Genomic DNA, 21,282 nt, shown 5'->3' on the forward strand with positions numbered 1-21,282 from the left:
AATTGTGTAAAATCATATTAGTGCAAAAATGAAGCTTTCCAGAATTCCTGGAGCCAGAAAGACCTGGAATGAACTTAACATCCTTCCTTGTCTTCTTTTGCCTCCTTCCCTGAAAATCGCCCCAACCTCCAAACCTCAGATTTTATTACTTCATGGAAATAACCTTGGGTTATAATTCTGTTATTGTTTTTCCAAATTGAGAGAAAGTGAAAGAAAAATATGTTAGAAAGATACTATTAAAAGATATACACATGGTGTTTCCCTTAAGTTTGGAATTATTCTGGAAAAAAAACATGACCTTTTCACGTTTCTACTCCTTTTAAGTAGGCACTAAACTCAGCATTGTGAAAACAATGACTACATTATAGCAAAGAAAAGACAATCCCAGTGATAATAAAGATTTGGGGGAATAAAGAAGGAAAAAAAAACTGAAAAGGAAGGGTGGCCCCTTGTTTCCATTTTTCTCTTATTTAATACCAATTAAAATTGTATACATTCTAAAATGAGACAAACAAGTTTTATCATAGTTTCATGCTATCACGTTACCCCCCTGAAGCGAAATAAATATTTGGAATGGTACCTAAAATTTCAAATGCTGAAAGAGTTTTTAGAAAACCAGTTTTGTATGTTTCAGCCTTTCAAAGGAAAACAGAACTTGGGAGTTTTCAAGGCTGTTTTAAAACTGGCAAGTTACCAACCCTGGCTATCAATGCAAATCTGGACAGGAAGTACTAAGGAAATTCTAAACTGATTCCCTCCCTCAGCAAGATTTTCTACATTTTCATGTGCAAGAAGTGTGTTAAGGGGTTGTTTTGTTTTTGAAGGATCTGTACATTCACATCTTTAAGAACAGCCTTTGACCCACAGCAGCCTCTCTATTGCTTTGCCTACTCCTCAGCCCTTGTGTTTTCAAGTGTTTGCTCTTTCTATGGCACAATCGGTTGGGCTCCAGCTAGATTTTTAGAGACAGGAGGCAGTCAAGACTGCAGATGGTTGGAAATTCAGCCTGAAATCAGCGTGGGGTTGATGAATTACTACTTACACCTGACCCCAACTTCACACCAGGCTCTGAACACAATCTGAGTACCACAGCCAAAGAAACCCCGTCAGGGTCCCATAGTCTGAAGCCTTGTTTCAAGATCTTCTGCGAAAGCAGATGGGAATGCAATAGACTGATGTGAGAGCAATGTGATTAGAAACTGTGCCCTATATTGAAAGAAATACAGTGAACTGGTAAGGGTGTGGTGCAGGAGGGAATACAAGCTTGCTATGTGTGCTTGGGCGAATTTTAAGGTTTTATAAAAATGACTGAAGTTTTCCAAATATCACATATGAGAGAAACACTTATTTCTCATCGGCAAAATATCAATTCATTAGGCTGGGACCATGTTTCACCCTTTTTCAGATTTTCTTGTGCAACGTACTTGTTTTTCCAAGAAAACCCCCCAAAGTACCTCAAATTCAGACTGAAATTCACCCTGGGTCTCAAAATGCAGTAGCAACAGGTCTGTTGCCTTGAATGGGCTGTGACAAAATTCTTGTGCAATATTAGGTTACAACTCAATCAAACATCATTATGTATATTATCATTACGCTAATGAACTATTTTTAAGTCCCCTTTCTCTAAAATTTGCTGATTATTCTGGGTGGCCTCCCAACAGCAAATTTGTTTTTGATGAATCAATCTCTCTCTCTCTCTCTCTCTCTCTCTCTCTCTCTCTCTCTCTCTCTCTCTCTCTCTCTCTCTCTCTTTCTGCCCCTCTCTCTAAATCCAGTTACGTCTCTTATTTAAATATTATGACATGTCACCAAGATTTCTTCATTACTCCATAACCAAAAGCAATATTCCTTTTTGAAATTGCTTTTCTTGGTAGGGAAAAAAAAAGTTGGTCAAAAAGAAAATTAACAACTGACAACTTTTAATGAGAGGTCTGGGAGAGTAAGCATAGTATAACAATATTGCTACAAGGTATAGCTACAAGTCAGCCACTGAGTTTTCATTTTATTTAACTTACACATAAACTTTTCTAATATAACATTTTAAGCACTTGGAAAACTATCCCAAGGGACAAAAGCATAAATATCTTATTTCTATTCTTTTTTTAAGCAACAAATTTAAGAGATTTGTTTGACTATAATGGAAAAATAAGAGAAGCAGAGGAGGCACAGAAGTGTCACAAGTTTTTCAAAAACATTAATTGCAGTTGAGAAAAGGGAAAGCACTTGCATTTACTTAAAAGCCCCATTTTCATTTTGCTTTATCATAAGGAAATAGCAGCTGTAGCTAACACATATTTAAGAAGAGAGAGAAGTTTCCACATTTTTGCATTTTCTTAATGAACACAATAATAAACATTTCAGTTCTTTAAAAGCCCATGAAAATTGTTCACCCAAAACTAATGTCGTTAAATAGCTTTTGTGGATAAGATAAAAACATCTGAATTTAGAAAACAGTTTAAGGTATGATATCACCAGAGTATGACTGTTATTATGAACCATAGAATGCTATTTTTATCAACCATAAATATTCTTTATATAGCAGCATCATTTTAAATAGCAATGATTTAAAAGTAAGATTATAACTATAAGTCAAGGCTAGAACACAGTGGATTTTATGAATTCCACCTAGACTCACCAATAGATATAAGCAACATGCACTTCCTTATTATAGATTATATTTTGAGACATAAGTGTAAAAGGGGTAAAAACTAATACTGACATAACCCAATGGTTTTCATGCTATACTGAGGCATGATAGTAGTTTTTTATATAGTACTAACATTGTGAGAAAGTCTTCACCTTTTAAAATATGATTGTACATTGACCCTTCTTCCCATTCTTTGTGTGCCCAAGTTTCAAAAGAGGGCACATGTTCACATCTTTAGCTTCCGGGGATGATATTAATGTCTGTCATTACTGAGCTGCTGTAACAATATTCAACAACTTCACAGCACTGTCGAAATTTTACAACATAATAATCAATATGAGCTACCACGATAACCAAAGTAGCTGATCTTTTATTCCCTACCACCCTGATCTGATTACCTCAATATCAGCTTAGGTCGCCTAATGGATCTAACTTCTTTAAAAATGTTCCAGAAGTTGATGGCTTTGACTAGCTTGAAAGTAACAAGATCCAGATGCTGCCTGTCTACACAACACTAAACCATATAGGACCCCAAAACAGCTTTTATTTTAAAAGTCCCTCTATATTTCTCAGGCTCTCCTCTTTTCCGTTACCACTCCACTTTCCCTCTTTACCCCAGTCTCACACACACACACACACACACACACACACACACAAAACTTTCCACCAGTGTAGCTCATCCAGCATCCTGTCTATAATATAATCTGCATGACATTATTTCCTGCTAGTAATAGGTTAAAAGAAATCTCAAGCAGAAAAGCAATTATTCCATTCATTTTGATCTAAAGTATTGTGTTTTTGCTTTTTTTTGTTTTTTTTCCTGAACATGCTTCATAGTAGAAAACAAGGACCAAAAAGAAATCGTGAATTTTGAAACATTTGGAAAAATTTAGCCAAATGAGTAAAAGGGATGGAATGTCTGATATTTTCATGCAATCCTTGAGTGTGTTGTTTTTGTTTTTCTGCGAGGGGATGAAAAATGATTATAAATTTCCCCTTTTTAACTTGTCCTTGCTTTGCCATTTCCTTGAGGAAGGCAGGCAGTGTTCTCTACCCAATCCCCAAAGAGTTAAAACTCAAGACACTGGAGCAGAAGGGCTGGTCTATTTAAGCAGCAGCCGCACAAACTAAATGCTCACAAAGGCAAAAAGCCATGTGAGTCGACCTTGGAGGGGCAGGGTGAATCATAGAGCGATGGGAAAAGAAAGACATAAAACCAGCACTCTTTAATATAATATCGAAAGTCTGCTGCCTGGTCTGATTCACAAATAGGCATTGTTTGATGAGACACAATACATGAGAGATAACTACAGCGTGAATTACCAAACCCTAATTACATCAACGAGTACTGGTGACAGCCCAGATCACTCAGGCTCGCCTTGTTCACGCTCAGCATATTTATTTATTAAGAAGACTGTGGAGTCTGGCAAATGCAATACAAAATAATATCCTCTGTAAAGGGATACAATCCATGCCTTCAAGGTGGGAACTCTACCAACATTTTTTCCCCCAAATCAAGTCCAATTTAACTGACAAATTGGAGCCGTGATTTCACACCTGAGAGTCTCGCTTTTCTGAACTGCAAGATAAAGTTCATGGTTCGCACTGCCCACGGCTTAGTTACTGGGCTGGCCACTGCCCCCCTAATGATCATCTGAGCACACACTTAAAAGCCTGGAGCATTTAACCAATTCATGTCCAATTACCATCAGTTACATTGCATCCTGTCAAGACCCAAGCCTCCTGATGGCAGCCAACACAGAAAAACAGAGCTTCAAAAAGTAAGGAACGCCTATTGTAAACCTCCAAAATTCAGCCTCTAGCATCCGGATCATCCTCAGTGTAAAATAAAGGATGTAAGGCAAATAGAAAAAAATAATAATAACGAAAATACACCCAAACAAACTCCGAGAGACTTTAATTAGCTGTCCTATCCCTTCAACACTCTGCTTTCATTCTATACTCGGCGAATAAAAGTTTCAGTCGCCCCCACCCTGGCGTGTCCTATCCAGGGGGAAAAAAACCTTTTAGAGCCACAAAGAAAGAACAGCTCACCAGAAAAGCCCCTGAAATTGTATTCTTGTGCCTCATAATCACTGTTAGGATCTCCTTGCTAACAACCCTGCCCATCTGCAAAGGACTTTACAGACATCAGGAACAGTTATGCTGCCAAACAACAACAAAAGAACTGGAGTGAAACTATTATCTCCCCTTGAAGAGAATGCCACAATCCGGGGCTTGCTTTCTTCCTATATTCTCCTCTGCCTCATTAACTCCACTGGTATGTTACTAATTTCAAAGAAGCAGGAAGAGGTGATGGGGGGGGGGGGGTAAATAATCACACGCCTGTCTGTTTCCCATCCCAAGTGCAGGATAGCATACTGATTGCCAGACTGTGGGTCAAGCCATACCTTGGTTTGGAGATAATGAGGATAGTAGTAAGTGTACTGGGGGTACATTTGTGGCTGGTCCAGGCGTTTGCCCATGTAGCTGGAATCTTTACCTCCGAGGCAGGGAACTGGATGACAGGGTATAGTGCCCCAGGCCGAGCTTCCTCTTAAACCACTATTCCTGACAGTCCAGATGACTGATGAGGCTTCCGAGATTCCCGGTCTTCCACCACTCACTAGTTCCAACACAGCAAGAATATTAAAAAAGAAACACACCAAAAAAAAAAAAAAAAAAAGAGTGGGATCAGTCGGAAAAAAACCCACACACAGCTTTCCCAGGTCTTGCCTGCCTTCCCCCAGCTGCCGGGGTCCACTTGGGATGAGGCAGTTTGTTCTCTGCCAGGCTGTCTGTAGTGATGTCAATTGCCAGCGTTTGTAAAGGAAAAAAAAAAAAAAAAAAAATCAAAGTCCTTTTAACATAACTCCGAATCCTTGCAGATCAGCTTCCTGTCTCCTGTGTGTCTCTTTCCTCACCTTAAAGAAAAAGAAAATAAAAAGAAAGAAAGAGAAAGAAAGAAGAAAAAGAAAAGGGGGGGGGGGGAGAAAGAAAGAAAAAGAAAAGGGAAAAGAAAAAAAAAAAAAAAAAAAAAAACCTTGCACAGCTTAGTTGCTGCTGTCTCCCTCCCAGAGTGACATGGTGTTCGGGGCTTGTCCTGTCCTTTCATTCACTTCCCCTCCTTCCAGCCGGTGGGTGGAACCGAGAGAGCCTCTCCAGGGAGCAGCGTACGCAGTCCAGAAGGCTGCAGTATTTCCTCCAAGAAAAAAAAAAAAAAAAAAAAAAAAGCTGCTTCAGCCCCTGCTGCAAGCAAAGTTCCGATTCCCTCTGCTGGCTATCTCGAATAGCAAAGCGATTTTTGCAGCAAAGCTGCTGCCGCTGGAACTGAACCCAGGGAACTCAGATGCGGGCGGTGGCTCAGTTCTTATCCTTCCCTCCATCTACTCCACAGAAAAGCTGCCTTCTTCTCTCTTCGTGCCAAGTTTAAAGGTAAGCTACACTGCTAAACAAAACACTGAAGACCATGGGAGGGAAGAAAGGATGAAGGGAGGAGAGTGAAAGGGGAAAGAAAAAAAAAAAGGCAGAGGGACTAACCTTGCTGGCAAAAAACGCAAAAAGTGTGCCCGGTTGCTTTCAAAACCTATTAACACACTGAAGCCAGATGAATCCAAGACCTGGTTTAGAAACTAACCTTTTACTTCTTGGAAGACATGGAAGATGCTAAGTTTTGAAGCAATTTTAGAGTCTACTCCAGGACTACTATTAACAAGCCATGCATCCAGATCACAATGACCAACTGATCATAGCAGAATAATCGTTCTTATCATTACATCCATTTTGTGAAAATCAAAAGAGGTGTTCCCTCAGATTTATGAACTTCTTTATAAATAACATCACCAGATCTCTCATTGGCTAGCCCTTTATTTTATTTTTATTCACGGATGCTAGAAACACTTTATTGATATTGTCACACACACAAAAAGAACAAAAATCATAATTACTTGGCAGGGTTTTTCCCCACTAATAATAAGTAATATTCTAACATGTCTATCAGCTGCTGCATTATAATACAAATTGTTTCCGAGAAAATATATTTCCTTAAAGGGTCCCTTTTCAAGGCGGGTAAGGCTAAAATTAGACGTGCCAGCTGTGTTTTGCTGTCGAGTGCTCACGCATGCCCAAAGCGTGGGCAGGCCGATATTCAGCTCTTCTCTACTTTGTCAAGTGGGCTCTGTTCTCCCCAGCCCAGAGTCGCCTTTTCAGATAGGAGGTTCCTGGTACAAATCCAGCTTCCTAGTCAAGCAGAACAGAGAATCTGGGTTCAATGCACAATGTGGCGTCCATCCACATACAAGCCCCACCAGCCCTGAGACAAGTGGCTTCTGCTCAGGGGTCTAGTTTCTGGACGCTGTGTGAGTGCATGTATGTTCCTTGCAGAAAGATAAGAACGGTGAGTAAAGAGTTTTATGTTTGACTCCTGACAAGAACAACAATCAGAAGGAAGGAGAGAGAGTGGGAGGGTATGAGTGGGGAACCCTGATAGCATTGTAACTGAGAAAATGAAATCAACGCCACTGATGTTTAAATGTGTTATTCTGGGCCTCAGTTGTCTCACCCAGAAAATGGAAATAGTGCCACCTTACCCGTCTGAAGGTGGTAAACTGAATCAGATACTAAATAAAACCGCAAATGATTTAAACATACGTCAGTGGCCTCTCCCTGCTGAGACAATAAAGTCCCGACTGTTGGAATAGTTTTCAAGACACTTGAAAACCCCACTTTTTTCTCCAGACTCAGACCCTAAACTCTGCCCCTTACATTCTATACCTGAGTCACAGTGAACTGCTTTTAGGACTGGAAATTACTCTCTCAGGGCCTTCTGTCATTTCCCTCTGTCCAAAGTGCAGTCCCTGACCCTTCAGCCCGTCTGTTAGGTCTGCGCTACAGAGTCGCTTTCCCTGAACTCTCGCTTGCCCGTTGCATCTTTCATTTGCCCTAATATTGTGCTTCTTCTATGTAACTGCTTGTTAATTGCATGTGTCTTCCAGGATTCTCTGAAAGCAACAGGAAACACAGGGAAGTAGGAGTTCCCATCACTCTTGTTCACCTTCATATTTCCAAAACCAGTGTGGTGTCTGGCACAAAAATGCATGCTCTGTAACTGTTTGTTGAATAAGACATCTTAAACATGATAGTGCTAACCCAACTCATATTCTTCTTCCAGTACATTTCTGGGTGTGGGGGATATGATGATACACAGATCCGAACAAGGCCCTTCCTTTATGGAGAGTATCCTCTAGTGTGTTGGGGGAGATGAGCAAAGGAAGAAGCAAGGTAACGAGGCAACACAAGATCGGTGACATTTAGTGCTGTTACGAAAATGTAAAGCTCAGGAAAGAAAAACAGTCACAGGGATTCCACCTCAAATAGGATAGTCAGGAAATGCTGTCCAAGGAGGAACTCCGGGTTAAAGGAAGAGGTTAAACCATGTGCTGGGTGTTGTATACTATAAGAGTACGTAGTGTGCAAGCCTTGGTGCCCACGCAAATTGCCGTGGTCCAGTCCAGCCTCTGCTGAACCACGCTACCTCCATTTTCTCACCCATTCAATGTCACTACCCACTTCATACAGTTACTATGAGAATTCACCAAGATAAACATGTGAATCATTGTTATAAGAACCATGGAATATAGTGGTTATGCTCCAAATATGTCAGCCTGCATCTGGGGAAGAGCATTCCCAGCAGAGGGACAGCAAGTATAGAAAGCCTGGCAGCAGGAATGTGTCTTTGGGATGTGTGAGACATGGTGCAGGGAATGGAAGTGAGCAAGTGAGGAGTGGTCCATAAAAATGATGTTGGAGAGGTACCCTGGGAAGAGACCGTACAAGCTGTGGTGAGAACTGGGTATGGAAAGCTAAATGAGTGACAGTTGATAGTCTATAGCCAGGACTGTCTCCAAATATTCTGACTCGAGATCTAGTCATCTTCAACTATGGAATGCTGTCCTCCTAAATGACCTGTTGAGGGTCCTCCAAAGTCTATGACCTATATGATCAGCATCCTGGAATGCTTCTGCCAATGTTCCCACTATGGACAAAGGACATCAGTATTCATTTATTAATAAGTGGTCTAGATATTCCTTGAAGGGAAAGGAACACGGTCTTATTTACAAATGGAAGGCAAAATTAATAACTCCTCAATCCAAGCAATAGTCCACTTATACGTAAAGTTCCCAGCATGTGTTGATGCTATCTACAATTTCTACACAAACTGTCATTTTCAAAATGCTATTCTGTTTTATTGGATTAGTGTTATGTTCTGGGCATCAATTGTCATTAGCCTAAGATCATTCACTGAACATTTTTAGCTTTTCTTAAATAATGCAAAGATGGTTTACCATTTGTGAGGATGGTAAAACCCATGTTGTTTTTATTTATTTAATTAATTAATTAATTTATTTATTTATTTTCCCTCAGGATACCAGTATCTATGGCAATTTGGGAGGGAAGATACTCGTGTAAGAAATAGTTTTTATATCACGCTTGCTCTGTTGGAGCAGTAATGCTTGCCACTTAAATGATCAAGTTAAGGTAGGAGGTAACTAGTTTAAGTCACTCTCTAAATCAGAAGCCAGCTGTGTCCCATTTGCCAACTAACCAATAAATTTTGTACAAATTTAAGAGCAGTAAACTGCATCAAAGGGCATGGACTCTTTTAGATTCACGTGACTCACCGCACAGACTGGAGAGGTACTCATTTAAGACAAGTTCTTGGTTCACATGATTGAGACAATGCCTCAGACATATCATCGCATCCAGAGGTGGAGAAATGATGGTGCTTAAATAAGAGTCAGTTGGGTAGACATGGAGACTCTCTTCTCATTTGCCCTTGACCTACCCACTCCAAGAAAAACCGTCCTCTCTTTGGGTGATTTATTTTTTAAATTACAAAGATTTAGTCAAAAGCAAAGGAAAAGAACAGTACTGATATAAGAAAAAATAATAATAACTGTACTATCTTTGAAAGCAAGTATACTAGTCTATCTTCAAGAAACCCATTCATCACCTTGAATAGTTTTTTTTTGTTTTGTTTTGTATTGTTTTGTTTAATTTGGCACTATCTGCCTTCTTTGTTCAAATTTGTGAAATCCCTTTCAAACACAGCAATTACCAAAGGACTATAAACATAAAAGTTGCTTTAAAAAAAGAAAAGAAAGATGGTTGATTGCAAATTCCAATATTAAAGTAATGTTACGGCTTTCTTTCTCCTAGTGATCCTTGGTTAATGGGTAAAGAAAATACTTGAGACAAATTAGGAGAAAGAGACTACTAGTGATTCAAGCATGCGTGGCCCAAATTTAAATTGTAATAGAATATAAAAACGTTAATGTAGATAAAAACAATCCAATTTGGCCTTGAAAGAAAATTTCAAGCTTCAGGATAAAATTATAATGGACTATAGTTGAAGAACATTAATCAAGTATAAAAGCAAAAATAATTCAAAACAATGGACATTAACTTCAACAAAGTTTTATTGAACATCTACTATGTGCCTAAATAATCGAGCATACCACTATCTTCTCAACCTTGTCCTTAGGTAGACTTAGCCATTCAGTAGCTGTCAAACATCAACCGTTCATACACGACCTTAATGTTTTCTCATATCTGAATACCAATTTTCAACAAAAGTTATTAAATAATTTTCTTTAAGTTAACTCAGTTTTCTTTCCATAATGCACCTTTATTATAATTTGAAGCAGTAATACACATGAAAACTCATGTTTATTTTGTTTCTATTACCTTTTCAAAAAAAAATACACACTATCCTCTGACTCTCTATATACATTTTTTTTTTTTGTAGCACTTAATACATCTGGTTTTGCAGTTATCACCAGGATTACCAAGACACATTTTTCCACTTCTTTGAAAGGAGGCATGACCATGTGCCTTGCTAGAGCCAATAAAATATGAAGCAGAGTAGACACATTTCAAAGCTTTTAACTCTTGCTATTTAATTCTCCAGCCCGTTCTTCTCTGACGGAAGGCTGAGCTAATATGGAGAAAGCATCTTGGAAGACTGAGAATGACTACCTTTGAATAGTCACCTGCACCAGCCACTGACTTGTCATGAGCGAAAAATCAACCTTTATTGTATGATGCTATTGAGATTTGGTGACGTCACTACAGTATCACCTAGCCTACCATGACTAACATGACATTACTTGTAGCTTGAGTCTATATTTGTGGGTTTGCTTGTTTGAGTACCTCCCCCACTAATATCTAAGGTCCACAAGGGCATGGGATGTATCCGTCATGTCCATTGCTATATCCTCAGCACCTAGAACTGTACTTTGGATGAAATACACACTTAAATGTTTGTTTAAGTAAATGAATAAAATGTTCACCTAAAATCATCTCATTTATCTACCAGTGGTTAATGTATGATACTTTATGAAACAATAAAAGGGAAAATGAGACGTATGCTCAAAAAGTAAAAACTGTTTTTCTAGAAGAACTGCTACAGTACTGAGTGTGTAAAGGAGGGAAAGGTTGTGTTTTTTGTGCTGACTGTTGTGTGTGAGCACTGGGGTTTGGGGTTGACTAGTTAAGAAAGAAAGAAAGTGAAGTAGGAAATACCTTAAAATACAAATGGCTTACTACATACTAGACTCTGTAAGAGAAGTTTATAAATGTTTCCTCAGTTAAAACTCACGAGCACCTGGAAAGTCAGTATGATATTTCAGATTTTACAATTGAGAAAACAGAGATGGAGGGGGTTTAACTACCCTATCCAAGTTCACCCAGGTATAACATGGTAGAGACCTATTTCTGACTCATTTCTGTATCGAGCTCAATCCCAGGCTTTCTGCTCAGTATCGCTGATTGAAATTGTAAATGCTTCATATCAAAATTGGATGAGATAAGCTTTGTACTTAAAACAGAAAAAATCACAGTCCACATAAAAGTCTTAAATAAGTCAGTGTGTCTTCATAGAAACAGATGGTGTTGAACAGACAGACAACTGGAAAGAAAGAATATGGCCTTCTATCAAATAGCATAAACTGCATTTGGATGTCAGGCGTGATGGCGAATTGTACATGTCAACTGGGCTAGGCTGTGGTGCCCCGTCAAAGACGAGTCTCGATGATGCTGTGAAGTATTTTTTAGACATGATTAACATTTAAATCAGTAGCCCTTGAATAAAGCATATAGTTCTCCATAATGTGGGTGGGTCTCACCCAATCAGTTGAAGACTTTAAGAATAAAGGCTGAGATCCTTGAAGAAGGAAGGAATTCTATCTCGAGACTACCTTTGGACTCAACAAGCCCCATGTCTCCAGACTGCCAATTTAACCTGCTATTTTTTTTTTTTTTTAATTTGCCAGCCCCACAATCACATGAGCCAATTTTTAAAAATCAATCTCTGTATCTGTGGACACTTTGGTCAGTGTTGCTCAAGCAGTAGTTTGCCGTAATCAGAAGTGTCTGGACACTGATGGTAACCACTTTGAGCACCTCTTGTAATTGCAGAAGTCAAACGTGACTTGTATTCATCTTTTGCTATCGGTATATAGTGAGTATTATAATTTTAATACAGTTTTCCTTTCTTAAAATGTATGTACAATTTTTTGGCACACACACAAACACATACACATTTACTGGTTGTGTTTCTCTGGAGAAACCTGACTAAAATAATAGGTTAATACAAAAATAAGAAATATGACAGCAATGACGGTCAGTGAAATGGGCACTCTTACATGATCCTAATAAATGCCTATAATTCTATTAATACAGCTTAACACAATGTATGGCCTTAAAAATCTTCACCCTTGTTACCCAGTAATTGTAGTTCTAGGAATCTAAAACAGACCATCATTGGAAGTTTAAGAATATGAAATTAGGAACCTAAATGTCCAACTCTAGTTGGTTAAATAAAAGCAAAATAGAATATAATTCAACCATTAATATGATACTTAGAAAACATTCTGACAATATGGAAAATCAGTTGAAAACCTAACGGAAAAAATAACAATAAAACATTGTATACGCTTTCTGCAATGAAATATAAACACATGGACAAGAGAACAAAAGAAGAAATACATCAAATTAAAAACAGGGGAACTTTTTCTCTGTGGTGGGGTTATTGGTGATTTTACTTCTCTTATTGATAAATTTTTGAAATTTCCCAATTTGTCTTAAAATGAGCATACATTTTATTTTAAATAAATATTATTTTTAAATAAATATATTTCTAATTAGGGTTTTAGTAGCTGATAGGAAATTTGTAGACACCTATAAGTGACAATATTAAAATAAATTACATGTGTAGTTTAAAGTCTAGGAGCATCAATTTACATCAAAATGTGTCAAAACTCTCATCTAAGACCAAAAACAAATAATTCTCATTGAATGAAATATTAACAGCTACCAATGACATATTTTCTAGAGGATTAAAATAAACCTGCCTAAGTATCCAATACTTTCTTTTATTTAAAACATCAACTAATTCTGCCGTGTACTTCTAAGTTTCTCATAAAGTTATTTGTAAAATGTATGTATGTATAGATAGATAGATAGATAGATAGATAGATAGATAGATAGATAGATAGATAGATAGACAGACAGACAGATACATCTCTGTCAGCTTGTTTACAATATTTTGTAGAAATAGGGATTTTTTTTTTTTTTTGTCTATCACTATGTCTCCCTGTATATTTCCAAGCAAAGAATTCCACTAGTTGCAGTACATTGAGCCAATTTTGTCTTGATGTAGGTGGCAAATTCTAATGCCCCTTTTTACAAGCACACCTTCTGCCATGACTTGTGCCATCAATGAACCAGAGCTTTAGAAACCACTAACTAAAAGTTTCAAAGTAGGAAAAGATGAATAGCTGCTTTATCATGTGGAAAACACATTTTCTAAAAGGAATATTATCACTTTGTATTGACCGCCCAGTTTCCAGCTGCCAATAGCTAAACAAATCGGGTCAATATGGCCAGTTTTGATTGGTGGCACTGATTCTTCTCCCTATAAAAGTCCAGACTTGCAGAAGCCCAGGCTGAAAGCTACTTCTAATTAGAATTACCAGATAAAATACCATACATCTAGTTAAATGTGAATTTCAGATAAATGATAAATAAGTTTTTAATAAGTATGTCCCAAATATTGTATATGGGATGTCTTCTGAAATATTTAGGCCATACTTATGAAAAGTATTCATGCTTGTGTGAGATTCAAATTTAGCTGAGTGTTCTATAGTTTTTATTTCCTAAATCTGGTAAACCCACTCCTACTTGATGCACGGAGACAGTTTATAGGACTTTCAAGGACACAAGAATTGGCAGAGTTCAAATTTAATGACAACTAGCAATGATTAATGTTCCCAATCCTCTTGACACTCATACCAGGTAAACCAAAAATGTCCCCTCATTAAGGCTCCCTGAAGAGAAATCAACCACAATGGTGTGTCCACTATGACTCCATACCGTGTTCCAGGAGCTCTGCTTTTGTTATAATTGTAAACCAGTTTCTGGTTTTTTTGTTATTGTTGTTTTGTTTTAGCATGAGGGATTTTTTTTCCCCAAAAAACTGTTATTCACCACAATAAAGTGCCTAAGAAGAATGAGATGCCCTGATTCCCCCTCCCTGATATTAGAAAGTTCCAATTTAGAGAACTGGACAAATGTGCAAAACATGAGAGGAAAGGAGAGGAAGGGCAGTGCTACCCAAAGTGTGGTCTACACACAGGTTCTGGTCAGCAGACTTGTGTGTCGATGGCCAGCAAGTACAAGGATCTAGATGAAGTGTCTAGCAACTAAGTGTTATAGCAATTTGTCAGAAGAGTTTTATGTCTCTCGTCTCTAAATAATACAAGTTTGGACTGCTTTCTTGAAACCCTGCTTTTTGCATTTCACTTTCTAGTAATTTCTAATGTAGAAGATCAGACAATTAAGTTCATGAACTCCTCCTAGAAAAGTGCTACATGCCTCATTGCTGAACACCACTACGGTCACCTTCAAAGGACTCCTCTTAGGAAGCTGTGCACTGATGCCAGCACCTAGTCCACCCTTCAAAGCTATTTTGGAACTCTTTTTCTGGAATGGCCATCAGAGCTGTCGTCATATTACTCTCGATGTCCTGAATGTCACCAAAATGTCTTCCTTTCAATATTTCCTTTATCTTTGGGTAAAGAAAGAAGTCACTGGGGGCCAGATCAGGTGAGTAAGGAGGGTGTTCCAATACAGTCATTTGTTTACTGGCTAAAAACTCCCTCACAGACAGTATACCGTGTGAACTGGTGCATTGTCGTAATGCAAGAGCCATGAATTGTTGGCGAAAAGTTCAGGTCGTCTAACTTTTTCACATAGCCTTTTCAGCACTTCCAAATAGTCAACTTGGTTAACTGTCCAGTTGGTACAAATTCATAATGAATTATTCCTCTGATATCAAAAAAGGTTAGCAATATCGTTGCAACAAGTTTACGAACTTAATTGTCTGACCTTGCATTTTTAACAAAAAATATCAGCTAGGGTCAGTTAAAAAAGAACAAAAGCCAGTCTTCCATGACAGTTTGAAAAGTACTGATCTAGAAAATATACAACTGCCTTATTTCCTTTCATTTCCATTTGCACGCTCCTAGTGGTGAAAAAGTTACAATACTAATTCCCAGTATTTTCTAATTGCTGTGCAAAGAATAATGAAACCTGCAAGAACTACAAAGGACAAATTTAATTCCCTCAAATTTACCTCTCTTTTTGCCTAACTTACTCTCTTTTCTGTGTCGCTCCCTTACCCTCTAACCCATGCCACCTTTTGGACCTCAGGGAAGATAATAAGAGTACAAAACCCAAAGCTAGGATGTGGGGGGTTTGGGGGCTTGTCGGCTCTGAATGACTGAGCCTGGCAAGATGGATTCTCCAGTAGGAGCCTCAGTTATCTTGTGTAGAAAATGCAGGTTGGATTTAGGGCGTTTAAGATCCATTTCTGACTCTGATATTCCACAATGCCAGGACACGCTTGTTGATGAGACTGCATCCCCATGGCTACGGGGGTACACTGGCTGGCCCCTGAATGAGTGGCCAGGCTTACTCCCACAGCACAAGGTGGACACACTTCAGCCAGGCGCTCTATGTGATGCCCAGCCATTCCCAGCAGCTGCGTGCTGGGAGGCCCCAAATCCAAAAATAGCCCCACAAATTATAATTTGCCTTCCAGAAATGACATCTCCATGAACGGCACTAAATCACAGCCATATGATTAGCCTGACACTTTTGCCAGTACCTCGAAACAGTTTAGTCTCTGGAAGTCTAGATGCACCATCCATCGCATTCAGGGGCCTCCAGTATGCTGAATGTTGATGCTCATTATACAGTCAGGAAACATAATTATTCGTTTTTCTTTAAGGAAGTTTATGACCGGAGGTAATGGGAGGAACATAAATGTACTGACTGTTTACTGAGACCCATAAATGCTAAGAACACAGACAAATAATTGTCACTCAGAGATTTGTTCTTGCAGTGGAGAATCTTCATTTTTAGCAATTTAACTACTAAAAGTTTACCCACCTTGAGGAGAATTATTTAGTAGGAAATAAAATTTAGTACCTTATTTCATTCCCTGCTCTGCCAACTTTCATCCTGTCAGAAAACCAGCTTTCACATAAAATGTGCAGAAGGTAGTTTGTTCCATAGGTCAAGTAAAACTAAGAGGTAATTAGTGCAAGCTAAACCTCTAAATAATAATGCCACATTTTTAACATTAGCATGTTCAAACTTAACTAATATGCTTTCTGTTTTCCTCTTCGAGAGATAAACTTTGTTACTTACAAATGATCAAGGGGGAATAAAAGAAGTTAGATTATTTATTCTGACCAATTAATAAAAAAAAAGTGGTGAAGCTCAGGTCAGTATTTAACAAGCACAATCTAAAGCTCACACATCTCTTCAGAGCTAAGAACAGTGTCCATGTCTGATTAGGATGGGCCACTGGTCGGACTGAGCTCATCTTAGGGGAATTTCTGGGACAGTTTGGCACTATAGGGTGGAAAAACTAGTGTGATGGTCTTGGTACTTTGGTACTACTGATCTCTTAACTGCCACAGTGACAGGTAAATTGTGACATTATGGGCAAAGGGGTCTGGTGAGGGGGAAGGGGGACAAGGGGAAGGGAGGGAACAGAGATGCTGCAAGTAACTCAGTGTGTAGGTGGCCTACGTGTGGCTTCTTCCCTCCCATTGGACAGTTGCATTAAATATGATCATTAACCTTGTGTCACCCACTCCAGCCATGACCATTTTGTCAGGTTCCCCAGCATGCTGCCTTGGCAAGCAACGAGAGTTAGAAGTGAACCCCTCCAACAAAGGAAAAATGTTCTTCATGCTGAATAAGACCCCTTCCCAGTTCATCTCCTTTCCTTGCTCTATACATCCAGTGGGAAAGAGAAGTGAGAGCTTTTCAGGACTGGCAGTATGAGAGCAAACAACCTCTTGCAGGGAGGGTACAGGAACCCTGCTTTGGAGAGTGGCATGAAGGAACCCAGGGATCTCAGTGTATCTCCAAAAAGCAGCAGCTGGAAAAGGAGACCTCTGGCCTGGAGATGCCTCTAGTTATTCCTCCCTTAGGCTGCAAACGCTGAATTCTCTGTCCATAAAGAGGGCAAATTACTGACAGGAACAGAGAGAAGCCAGTCTATTTCTCAGTGAGATAGGCTCCCCTCAAACCATGACCTGGTGTGAGATGCCTACTCTTCGTTTCTTTCTGACTAGGGGTGTCGGGAGTTTATGCCAATGTTAGGTTCATATTGGCATGGACAATATGTAGATTCTTCTATTCCCTCCTGAGAGAGAGGTACACATGTTACCAGGGATGGGACATAAGCATGGACCTGTGGATTCCATGTGCAATTGTCACACATTTTTTCTACAAATATTAAAGGCCACTGCCCAACTCCAGCTTATTTATTTTTGCAACAAACTCTAAAAATTAGTTTAGTGTCTTGGTAAAGAAACAACGCTTGTGTCAAGTTCTGTAGAAAAACCACACAGCGTTGTTCCACAAGTTCCTACTGAAAGGATCTATCTATTATGACCAGGGATAAATGTATTGCATTCAATATGTTTGGTTTGGGAAATCTCTTTTTGCCAGTTCCAGGATAACCAATTGTCCATTATACCTTGTCCTTGGTAAGAAGAGCTGATGTAGAAATATTTAAGCTCCCCGTCCACAAACACTTCTTTCCTCCCAAAACAGGAAAAGACTGATCTTCTCAAGACTTTCATGTTATTTATTTTTCACTAAAGGGATATGATTTTTATACCAGGTACATTTTTCCTTTCGTTGTGTTTTTTTGTGTGTGTGTGGTTTTTTTTTTTTGGTTTTTTTTTAAGTGCCTGCCTTTGAAATGACTCCTAGAATGAAGATTCTGACCACTTGCCCTTGTTAAATATCTGGTGATCCTTTTCCCCAACAGATGGGAAGGGCCTCCTGATATGCCCCTGGCCTAATTTCAATTTGGGTAATTGCATTCTGTCGACTTGAAATTTCCCCACCAGTTTCATCTGCCTGGGATATGATGCCTCATTCTCAGTCCTGAACTGCCTGGCGTGCCGTTGGAGGCTGGGGAACAGCTGGTGCATTCCACCCCAGAAGTGGATGCATTTCAGTAGCAGGTGCAAAGGTTTTCTTTGGCCGAACACAAATTCTAACCTAGGAATAAGCTTCATGGACGCTTTTGAGTTTCTCCATGAACATAAGTAACTACTTGGAAACCAAAAAATATAGTGGTATCCAAAGCATAAATGTGAACTGGGAGGAAAGTAAATCATTTTCACTAAAACCAGTCTGTTGTGTGATCATTGTGTACTCCGTGAATCTTACAATGCTTCTAGATTTGAATTTTGACAATAAGGATAAATATTTCACATAAAGCAGACAGTTATTCCCCTCTGAAAGAATTTTATACACATATATACATGTATACACATATACGTGAGTGTGTGTGTGTGTGTGTGTGTGTGTGTGCCCCAACTCTGACCTCCCTGTGGAGAGTCTTCCTCAGTCTGAAATAAAAGCAACTTTCCCCATGAAACCACGTTAGGCATCTTATGTATACCTCATTTGAGTGAGTAACATTTTTAATTGTAATGAGCTTATCTCCTGTATCAACCTGGAATCTTAAAAGGTATCTGATCCATTTCTGTTTCCGTAGCACATCTAGAACATAATTGGTACTCAATAAATAAAATACAGACATAGACCGAACCTATTTGTCTTAAGTTTTAACCCACAAAATGCTATTTTTAGGGCTGCAACTTAATGTATATTTTTCTTAGATACACAGACAAAACCCCAGGAACTTTGTTGGCCCGTGTCACATCCCCTTGGTCATGTCAGCTCTAGGGAATAGTTCCATGCAAGCACAGGCTCACCTTGCATACAGCACTCCCCCTCAAGCAAATGCTCCAGTACCATCTGCCAGACGTGGCTTCCAGAGGTGTAAGATGTCTGTGCAAGTGGAGCCTAGAGGTGCAGGGTGATTGCACCAAAGCGATACTATACCAGTGCAGAACAGGAGCTGGCAGACAGTTCTGGAAGTCCTTCTGTACCTTCTCAGGGTGTCTCAGTGATACTGAACCCCAATGACCAATTCTAGCTTTTAAATTTTTTTTTCCACAAACATTTTAGCAGTGACCTTGATAACACACCATTATATTGGACTTTCTTCCTGCCACTCTCCCCACTCTCCCCACTGCATCACTCCTGCTTCAGAGAATTACATCCCAAACATACTATATGCACCAAAGCCTTTGCCTCATGCCCTGAATTTGGTAGAAACCAATTTCTGACAACTTGGGGTATCACCACACTGACAGTCACACCAGCAGACTATCTACATATAAACATACAGCATACCTGTTCATCCCCCATTCATTTTCTATCACAGGACAGACAAACAATACAAAGAGTGCCCTGACATATATATATATTGGCTGACCGATTATATACTATGTCATGCAATAGGGTGGAGAACTGAGACTGTGCCTTGATATACATTCTGAAATATTGTTATAGCTCTAAGAATCCTACCTGACCAGTGACTCAGGAGTCATTCCCAAAGTCTCATAAATAGTGGAAAAGTCCAGATTCTGCCTCATTTTAGCCTCTGCAGTTTACCATAAATTACCTTAGAGGCCCCAAGTCTCCATATGACTCAAGCTGACTCGAATCCTAATTTGTACTATGCGGCAATTTTGGCGATGTCATCTGCATGCTTAAGTCTCATGCTGCCTGGCCCTTGGGGTGCAAAACAATGTTTATGCAGTAAGACCTGTCACTTCCATCCTTGCTTAGTATAGATCACCAGTGGGTAGTGCCCTGCGTAACAAGAGGGCTTCATGAAGACCACTTCGTGATATCAAGGGCAGGATGCCACCAAAGGCCAGGCCTCCTACTCACTGCAGGACTACCCTGTTGGCCACATGAGAAAGAAAAATGCAGTGACCAAGCAGATTGCAAGGGAATTCTCCTCAGTCCTTCACAGCACTGGTGTTTAGACCTCTAACTTCCAGAAGGTATTCAAATTGAGGCCAGACCTTAAGAGAGCAGCCGGATTGAGGCAAAGTTGAACTGGGAGCCCAGACTTTCAGCTCATGGAAAGGACAGCAATACTTTAAAAGCTGTATGAGAGAGGGCCTGTGAGGCACTTGGATCATCCTTCTTTGATTTTGGTAAAATTAGTAATTTTTATCTGCCCATAAATGCTTTACTTTTTTCACTGTGGAATGTTGAAATGCAAAACTATATAAAAACAAACAAAAATTCACACATTGGATCCTATGACCCAGAGTTAAGTGCTATTAATATTTAATGTATTTGCTTCTCTCTTTTTTCCTATGAGTATATACATGTTTCTTTCTGTCTCTATCTCTGTCCATATATTTGATATCAAAATAAAATACGTACTTATTTTTGTGTGTACTTCTTCTGACAATATATTGTGATCCTTTTCTTTGAAAATGTCATTGCATTGGAACATAATATGTAATGATAATATTTTAAGATTCTCTGTTGACATTCTATGGGCAGTTTCTTATGTTTATTACAAATGATAACATATATATGTATTTTTGCATGATATTAGCAGATGATGCCGGAGCCAATCACTTAACCATAGCAAGTGTTGATATCTGTCCTCCTGGTCAGAAAATGGCTGTAGCAGGCAGGGTCAGCCATGCTGTCTTCAACCATCAACATTTGGATATAGCTACCTTTTCTGCCTATATTCTTAAATATGTAAGAAACCTTTCCTGGAATCTCCTGCCCCAGCATGCAATTTCCTAAATCATTCACTGATGAAGGAGATGGAACTATCATGATTGGCTTAGACCACCCTTCTTAGCCAGGAAAAAGATCATTTTCTCAGAGCAAATGGCTACATAGGGTGAAGAATGAAGCATGTTCTACAGACCAAAATTGAAGCCCTCCAGAAAAGAAAAGTAGGCTTAAAGGGGAAATACTTTGGGTAGGTGAAACACAATTGTCTCCAATATTGAATAAACTTAACTTGTTACCCTCGGACTTACATTACCATACTCTATTCTCTAAAAATATTATCTTTCCCTTCTTAATTCACCACCTAGATTTTTTTTAATCAAATTTGTGCTAATTATCCATGAATCTCCAAGAAGGTA

At 39.0% G+C, this 21,282-nt stretch overlaps 1 protein-coding gene and 1 long non-coding RNA gene across 16 annotated transcripts in view; one reads left to right on the top strand and one right to left on the bottom strand.

Moving 5' to 3' along the window:
- Positions 1-21,282, bottom strand: part of RBMS3 (RNA binding motif single stranded interacting protein 3) — a 1,228,141-nt gene that overhangs the window by 633,653 nt on the left and 573,206 nt on the right. For 3 of the 15 annotated variants that reach the window (XM_074312724.2, XM_019745288.3, XM_019745286.3), the window contains exon 1: positions 5,059-5,683. The exons of the other annotated variants lie outside the window; for them this stretch is intronic. In XM_074312724.2, coding sequence (XP_074168825.1) covers positions 5,059-5,133 — 75 coding nt within the window. In that variant the 5' untranslated portion in view covers positions 5,134-5,683. Of the gene's footprint in view, positions 1-5,058; positions 5,684-21,282 lie in introns of those variants that run through there. 15 annotated transcript variants of the gene reach the window in all.
- Positions 5,693-11,007, top strand: LOC109454545 (uncharacterized). The gene is made up of 2 exons (XR_002138480.3): positions 5,693-6,082; positions 10,617-11,007. It is a non-coding gene; the product is annotated as an uncharacterized LOC109454545 (long non-coding RNA).

This window comes from Rhinolophus sinicus, chromosome 5 (genome assembly GCF_057876585.1).
Source record: "Rhinolophus sinicus isolate RSI-liver-muscle chromosome 5, RSI-T2T, whole genome shotgun sequence".
NCBI classification, from domain to species: Eukaryota; Metazoa; Chordata; class Mammalia; order Chiroptera; family Rhinolophidae; genus Rhinolophus; species Rhinolophus sinicus.